The sequence below is a fragment of the Procambarus clarkii genome, chromosome 81 (genome assembly GCF_040958095.1).
Source record: "Procambarus clarkii isolate CNS0578487 chromosome 81, FALCON_Pclarkii_2.0, whole genome shotgun sequence".
NCBI lineage: Eukaryota > Metazoa > Arthropoda > Malacostraca > Decapoda > Cambaridae > Procambarus > Procambarus clarkii.
The window spans coordinates 21,781,502-21,789,911 of NC_091230.1; the positions used below are offsets into that span (position 1 = coordinate 21,781,502).

The following is an 8,410-nucleotide window of genomic DNA, read 5'->3' on the forward strand; positions in this document are numbered from 1 at the left end:
TAAAGTCAAAGTTACTATCGACCCAAAAATTATATTAAAAATATAATGAGAAATACAACCCCCTGCTGCCACCAATGTTGCTATCATTACTGCCACCAATGCTGCTATCATTACTGCCACCAATGTTGCTATCATTACTGCCACCAATGTTGCTATCATTACTGCCACCAATGTTGCTATCATTACTGCCACCAATGCTGCTATCATTACTGCCACCAATGCTGCTATCATTACTGCCACCAATGTTGCTATCATTACTGCCACCAATGTTGCTATCATTACTGCCACCAATGTTGCTATCATTACTGCCACCAATGCTGCTATCATTACTGCCACCAATGTTGCTATCATTACTGCCACCAATGTTGCTATCATTACTGCCACCAATGTTGCTATCATTGCTGCCACCAATGTTGCTTTCATTGCTGCCACCAATGTTGCTATCATTGCTGCCACCAATGTTGCTATCATTACTGCCACCAATGTTGCTATCATTACTGCCACCAATGTTGCTATCATTGCTGCCACCAATGTTGCTATCATTGCTGCCACCAATGTTGCTATCATTACTGCCACCAATGTTGCTATCATTACTGCCACCAATGTTGCTATCATTACTGCCACCAATGTTGCTATCATTACTGCCACCAATGTTGCTATCATTACTGCCACCAATGTTGCTATCATTACTGCCACCAATGCTGCTATCATTACTGCCACCAATGCTGCTATCATTACTGCCACCAATGTTGCTATCATTACTGCCACCAATGTTGCTATCATTACTGCCACCAATGTTGCTATCATTACTGCCACCAATGCTGCTATCATTACTGCCACCAATGTTGCTATCATTACTGCCACCAATGTTGCTATCATTACTGCCACCAATGTTGCTATCATTGCTGCCACCAATGTTGCTATCATTGCTGCCACCAATGTTGCTATCATTGCTGCCACCAATGTTGCTATCATTACTGCCACCAATGTTGCTATCATTACTGCCACCAATGTTGCTATCATTGCTGCCACCAATGTTGCTATCATTGCTGCCACCAATGTTGCTATCATTACTGCCACCAATGTTGCTATCATTACTGCCACCAATGTTGCTATCATTACTGCCACCAATGTTGCTATCATTACTGCCACCAATGTTGCTATCATTACTGCCACCAATGTTGCTATCATTACTGCCACCAATGTTGCTATCATTGCTGCCACCAATGTTGCTATCATTACTGCCACCAATGTTGCTATCATTGCTGCCACCAATGTTGCTATCATTACTGCCACCAATGCTGCTATCATTACTGCCACCAATGTTGCTATCATTACTCCCAGGAATGTTGCTATCATTACTGCCACCAATGTTGCTATCATTACTGCCACCAATGTTGCTATCATTACTGCCACCAATGTTGCTATCATTACTGCCACCAATGTTGCTATCATTACTGCCACCAATGTTGCTATCATTACTGCCACCAATGTTGCTATCATTACTGCCACCAATGTTGCTATCATTACTGCCACCAATGTTGCTATCATTACTGCCACCAATGTTGCTATCATTACTGCCACCAATGTTGCTATCATTACTGCCACCAATGTTGCTATCATTACTGCCACCAATGTTGCTATCATTACTGCCACCAATGTTGCTATCATTACTGCCACCAATGTTGCTATCATTGCTGCCACCAATGTTGCTATCATTACTGCCACCAATGTTTGCTATCATTGCTGCCACCAATGTTGCTATCATTACTGCCACCAATGCTGCTATCATTACTGCCACCAATGTTGCTATCATTACTCCCAGGAATGTTGCTATCATTACTGCCACCAATGTTGCTATCATTACTGCCACCAATGTTGCTATCATTACTGCCACCAATGTTGCTATCATTACTGCCACCAATGTTGCTATCATTGCTGCCACCAATGTTGCTATCATTACTGCCACCAATGTTGCTATCATTGCTGCCACCAATGTTGCTATCATTACTGCCACCAATGCTGCTATCATTACTGCCACCAATGTTGCTATCATTACTCCCAGGAATGTTGCTATCATTACTGCCACCAATGTTGCTATCATTACTGCCACCAATGTTGCTATCATTACTGCCACCAATGTTGCTATCATTGCTGCCACCAATGTTGCTATCATTACTGCCACCAATGCTGCTATCATTACTGCCACCAATGTTGCTATCATTACTCCCAGGAATGTTGCTATCATTACTACCACCAATGCTGCTATCATTACTGCCACCAATGTTGCTATCATTACTCCCAGGAATGTTGCTATCATTACTGCCACCAATGCTGCTATCATTACTGCCACCAATGCTGCTATCATTACTCCCAGGAATGTTGCTATCATTACTACCACCAATGTTGCTATCATTACTCCCAGGAATGCTGCTATCATTACTCCCAGGAATGTTGCTATCATTACTGCCACCAATGCTGCTATCATTACTGCCACCAATGTTGCTATCATTACTGCCACCAATGTTGCTATCATTACTGCCACCAATGTTGCTATCATTACTGCCACCAATGCTGCTATCATTACTCCCAGGAATGTTGCTATCATTACTACCACCAATGTTGCTATCATTACTCCCAGGAATGCTGCTATCATTACTCCCAGGAATGTTGCTATCATTACTGCCACCAATGTTGCTATCATTACTGCCACCAATGTTGCTATCATTACTGCCACCAATGTTGCTATCATTACTGCCACCAATGTTGCTATCATTACTGCCACCAATGTTGCTATCATTACTGCCACCAATGTTGCTATCATTACTGCCACCAATGTTGCTATCATTACTGCCACCAATGTTGCTATCATTACTGCCACCAATGTTGCTATCATTACTGCCACCAATGTTGCTATCATTACTGCCACCAATGTTGCTATCATTACTGCCACCAATGTTGCTATCATTACTGCCACCAATGTTGCTATCATTACTGCCACCAATGATGCTATCATTACTCCCAGGAATGCTGCTATCATTACTGCCACCAATGCTGCTATCATTACTGCCACCAATGTTGCTATCATTACTCCCAGGAATGCTGCTATCATTACTACCACCAATGCTGCTATCATTACTGCCACCAATGCTGCTATCATTACTCCCAGGAATGCTGCTATCATTACTGCCACCAATGCTGCTATCATTACTGCCACCAATGTTGATATCATTACTCCCAGGAATGTTGCTATCATTACTACCACCAATGCTGCTATCATTACTGCCACCAATGTTGCTATCATTACTCCCAGGAATGCTGCTATCATTACTGCCACCATTGTTGCTATCATTACTGCCACCAATGCTGCTATCATTACTGCCACCAATGCTGCTATCATTACTGCCACCAATGCTGCTATCATTACTGCCACCAATGCTGCTATCATTACTGCCACCACTGTTGATGGATATCAATGTCCTTCACGCTAATTCCTGCTAGATATCTAATATCTCACATATATTTCAGAAAGATGTATTGGTGGTTCGCAGTAGTTCTTGTAGAAATAATGGTTCAAGAACCATTAGAAGGGTTTGAGTACTATCACCAGCACCAGTGACTTAGTAGTAGCAGAAGTAAAGGATAGTAGAAGTAGACACATCAGTAGTAGTAGAAATACTACAACAGTTCTCATATTTCATACGAAAATATTGTATTATGAGTATTTAGAAGCCAATACCAGGCCGCAAGCAATGTTTAACTTACTGTTCTACGCTCATTCAAAGCTCTAAGAATGCCTACATCAAAAATGAATGACAAAATATATTGATAATCAAATGATAAAAATATAGTCGAGGTCGCAGTCTTTTCCGGCCGAGCAGTGACAAGCACAAAATAGGCCATAAAATTGTTCCAACTATTTCATTCAGTGTTGAGGAGACAATACCTGAACCCCCAAGGTGACACTATTGTAATACACTGTGCGCGGGGATTGTCTTACGCGCACACAGTAGAACAATGAATGTACACTAACAGTACAGAGCTCTGATTACTGCCGGGTGTGCCTTGGTAGTACATAAACTCTAATGGTGTCTCAAGGATTCGAACCTAGGCGGGTAGGACCTCTTCGCGGGCTGTCTAATACCGATAAGACTCGATTGTCTAAAAGATTTAGACAATTGACACCGTCGATTGTCTAAAAGATTTAGACAATTGACACCGTCGATTGTCTAAAAGAGTACGCCAACGGTGTCAGATTTAGAATTACAGCTTCTCCGAGGTATTTATTTTTTGCTGAGACTCTGTTCCATATTTCTCACACTGCTGCTGAGGTCTCCTTTCTCCAGCTGCTGAGGTCTCCTTTCTCCAGCTGCTGAGGTCTCCTTTCTCCAGCTACTGAGGTCTCCTTTCTCCAGCTGCTGAGGTCTCCTTTCTCCAGCTGCTGAGGTCTCCTTTCTCCAGCTGCTGAGGTCTCCTTTCTCCAGCTGCTGAGGTCTCCTTTCTCCAGCTGCTGAGGTCTCCTTTCTCCAGCTGCTGAGGTCTCCTTTCTCCAGCTGCTGAGGTCTCCTTTCTGCAGCTGCTGAAGTCTCCTTTCTGCAGCTGCTGAGGTCTCCTTTCTCCAGCTGCTGAGGTCTCCTTTCTCCAGCTGCTGAGGTCTCCTTTCACCAGCTGCTGAGGTCTCCTTTCTCCAGCTGCTGAGGTCTCCTTTCTCCAGCTGCTGAGGTCTCCTTCCTCCTGATCATATCCTCGTAACTTTGTAAATTTCAGGGTTAAATTTCATGAGACGTTTATCAGACTATCTCAGACGTTTGACGTGAAGTATTCTCACATTCTTCCTCTGTCTTCTATCTTCTCATTAATGGCGCCTTTGTTGCAAACACGAATATGAACGAGTCTGTGTCATCTGTCAGATCATTGGCGAATATTAACAGCAGGATAGAGCCTAACACTGACCCTTGTGGCACCCCGCTCGTTACCACCTCTCCCCCCCACCCTTCCTCCCTCAATCACATTCTCTACCTCCTATCCGAATACTTTCCTGATAACTCTTATCATTTCTTCCGAGTTTTCTTAATAGTCTATTCTACAGACATATGTCATATGCCTCCTGATAGTCTGGTAAGATGCAGACACTCTGTCCCAATTGTTCCTGTTGAGTGACAAACTATATTTCGAGGAATAACTGTGAGTGACATTGGTCTGTAAGTTAGTGGTTCATGTCTTTCCCTGTTCTTGTATTTGGAAACTTCGTTACCAAACACTAAATAAAGTTACTTCGTAACTGTTTTCCCATACCTATGGGAGGTCTCGATTTTGTATGTGGTGATCATGTCTTCCCTAGCTCTTCTGTCTTCCAGCGACGTGAGGTGCAGTTCACGTAGTCTGTACTCATAACTCATGCCTCTCAGTTATGGGACTAGCCTAGTGGCATACCTCTGAACTTTTCCAGCTTCGTCTTGTGCTTGACTAGGTACGGGCTCCATGCTGGGGCTTGTGTGTGTGTGTGTGTGTGTGTGTGTGTGTGTGTGTGTGTGTGTGTGTGTGTGTGTGTGTGTGTGTGTGTGTGTGTGTGTGTGTGTGTGTGTGTGTGTGTGTGTGTGTGTGTGTGTGTGTCATTCAGGAGCCTGCAGCTATTCAATGAAACTTTCAGATCAACTTTCTGAGGGTCATGGTTGAACACCTTCATTTGTATATATTTTACTGAGATTGGTTAACTTGTGTGTGTGTGTATGTACCTAGTTGTATTCACCTAGTTGTGCTTGCGGGGGTTAAGCTCTGACTCTTTCGGCCCGCCTCTCAACTGTCAATCAATTATTTTTTCCACACACACACACACACACACACACACACACACACACACACACACACACACACACACACACACACACACACACACACACACACACACACACACACACACACACACACACACACACACACACACACACACACACACACAGGAAGCAGCCCGTAGCAGCTGTCTAACTCCCAGGTACCTATTTACCGCAAGGTGAACAAGGTCATCAGGATGAAAGAAACTGCCCATTTGTTTCCGCCATCGCCGGGAATTGATCCCCGGTCCTTAGGACTATGAATCCCTATCGCTGTCCACTCAGTCACCAGGCCCCATGTGTGTGTGTGTGTGGGGGGGGGGATTATGCATGTATATGTGGGGCATCATTGTGCATATACACTATTTTGCATTTATTCAGGTTAAAGTCAAACAGCCATCTATCAAACTATTCTTGCTCTTTACCCAGATCCTCCTGCAAGTTTTAGTCCCGCCAAAAACACACTGAAACTACGACGTTGGTACAACGTTCGAACAAGTTTTAACACCTCCTAACTAGTTATAACAACCAATATAGCAAGTTGTAACAATGTTCTAATACGTCATAAACACGTTAAGCCAAGATGTAACAACTTTATTACAAGTTGTAACAAGCGGAAAATAGAGACAGTTTCGGTTTGTGTTTCCAGGGTTGTTACTCCCCGTCCCAGTTCTGCTTCACCTGTCACGTCCTCCTATACACATTCCTAACAGGAACATTCCTAACAGGAACATTCCTAACAGGAACATTCCTAACAGGAACATTCCTAACAGGAACATTCCTAACAGGAACATTCCTAACAGGAACATTCCTTACGGAAGAATTCCCAGTTCTCATCACCGTGAAGCCGATCAGCCGAGCGGACAGCACGCTGGACTTGTAATCCTGTGGCCCTGGGTTCGATCCCAGGCGCCGGCGAGAAACAATGGGCAGAGTTTCTTTCACCCTATGCCCCTGTTACCTAGCAGTAAAATAGGTACCTGGGTGTTAGTCAGCAGTCACGGGCTGCTTCCTGGGGGTGGAGGCCTGGTCGAGGACCGGGCCGCGGGGACACTTAAAAGCCCCGAAATCATCTCAAGATAACCTCAAGAAGAACCGTGGTACCTCTCTTGTCACTCTCCTTTCAACCATTATCTCCTCTTTATCAGTTATGACAGGCTCTCCGTTTAAAATATTTGTGTGAGATTTTGCGGAAAAGTGCCAAAGGCTCTCTGGCAGTTTAGGAAGATGCAGTTAACCTTTTCTTCTCGGACTTAATCGTATTTAACCTAAGTATAGTAGCAGTTGGTCAGGAAATTTTAAACTCTTATATCTTCTAATTGCTTCCTTATTATTTATATTTCTAACAAATGTTTACACTGACATAGGTAACGTAGTTCAGCATCTCCTGCTTGTCTCCTTACACTTCTATATTACAACTGCTGTTTTCCAGCTCTCTGGCAGCTTTCATCTCTCAAATCAGGTGTTGAAGATTATCCCTTATTGTTCTCACAATGTTTTAGCAGCTCCTTTTAGTTCCCAATCAGAGTTTCTGTCTAGGCTTTGTATTTTTGTTGTGTTAATCCCACAGACGTCCCTCTCTGTCTCTTAGTGTCGTCACTTCTGTTGTGTGTTAACCCCATAGACGTTCCTCTCTGTCTCTTCGTCACTTCTGTTGTGTGTTAACCCCATAGACGTTCCTCTCTGTCTCTTCGTCACTTCTGTTGTGTGTTAACTCCACAGACGTCCCTCTCCGTCTCTTAGTGTCGTCTCATCTGTTACGTGTTCTCTCGGGTGAAGGGATGTACCTGGCAGCGTCTCAGTCTCTTGTTTTAAACTTCAGATCCATCACTAAGGACCTTACGTATTTTGCTGTGACTGTATGTCAGGCCTTCATCGCCCTTCTTTAGTTTAACAACATGGAGTTACTCACGCTCATCCTCCTCCTTGTGTAACTGTGGTGGAGTTTGCGAGTGCTTAGCACTTTAGCTAAGTTACCCTCGTTGTTTATACTTCCATTCAAGTTTTCTTTCATCGTGCCTGTTGTTTCTCACCCTCGTTATTAAAGAGCTGTCATGTATCTTCTCAGGACTACTTCTTCGTGATTGTGTAGTCATTCATGTATGATAAAAGACCAAAATACAGTGACCACTGGCTTCTAGAGTACCTCATTCTTTATTTTCGTCATGTCGGCTGTATTTTTGTTGATAAATATGGTAGCAGTGAGTCCTGTTTCTCCTTGATCTCATTAAATTTGTTCTTGTTTAGCCAGGAAGTTCCCTGCAGAAGTTTCTGTCAGTTTTTCCCCCCATGACTCATTCCTCCATGGAGTTGCTTTGATTCCCAACCTATTTTTTTAACAGCTTAGAATTGTTCCTTCATGCTGTGCGACTGTACTGCTTCTGTGCTACTGCTGTTCTAACCCGGTCTTTGGCTTCATGACCCGGCCTAGGCTTCCTGCTGGGTGTTGTGGGGTACCCGCTACCTCTCTTCTTTTACCTCGTGTTGTTAAAGATCGCGTTGTGAAGCCTGTGAGTTCATTCGTGTCTGGAGAGTTCAATTCTTCACTTTTAGTCTGTTTTGATTATATTTACCATATT

At 43.6% G+C, this 8,410-nt stretch overlaps 1 protein-coding gene across 1 annotated transcript; it reads right to left on the reverse strand.

The window, feature by feature from the left end:
• Positions 1-34: 34 nt before the first annotated feature.
• LOC123773083 (putative uncharacterized protein DDB_G0282133) lies at positions 35-7,845 on the reverse strand. Its single transcript, XM_069315564.1, has 4 exons — positions 7,809-7,845; positions 4,320-4,734; positions 1,796-3,459; positions 35-1,746 (listed from the first exon to the last, which is right to left on the reverse strand). The coding sequence occupies exons 1-4, from the start codon at positions 7,843-7,845 to the stop codon at positions 35-37; spliced, it is 3,828 nt and encodes a 1,275-aa protein (XP_069171665.1).
• Positions 7,846-8,410: the final 565 nt, after the last annotated feature.

Bases quoted from the DNA above. Each gene is read 5' to 3' on its own strand.
- LOC123773083 (XM_069315564.1), bottom strand. From the start codon at position 7,845: ATGAAAGAAAACTTGAATGGAAGTATAAACAACGAGG. The intron at 3,460-4,319 runs GTGAGAAATATG...ATCCATCAACAG, and splicing joins AAGGAGACCTCAGCAGCAGT to TGGTGGCAGTAATGATAGCA. The intron at 1,747-1,795 runs GTAATGATAGCA...CATTGGTGGCAG, and splicing joins TGATAGCAACATTGGTGGCA to CAATGATAGCAAACATTGGT.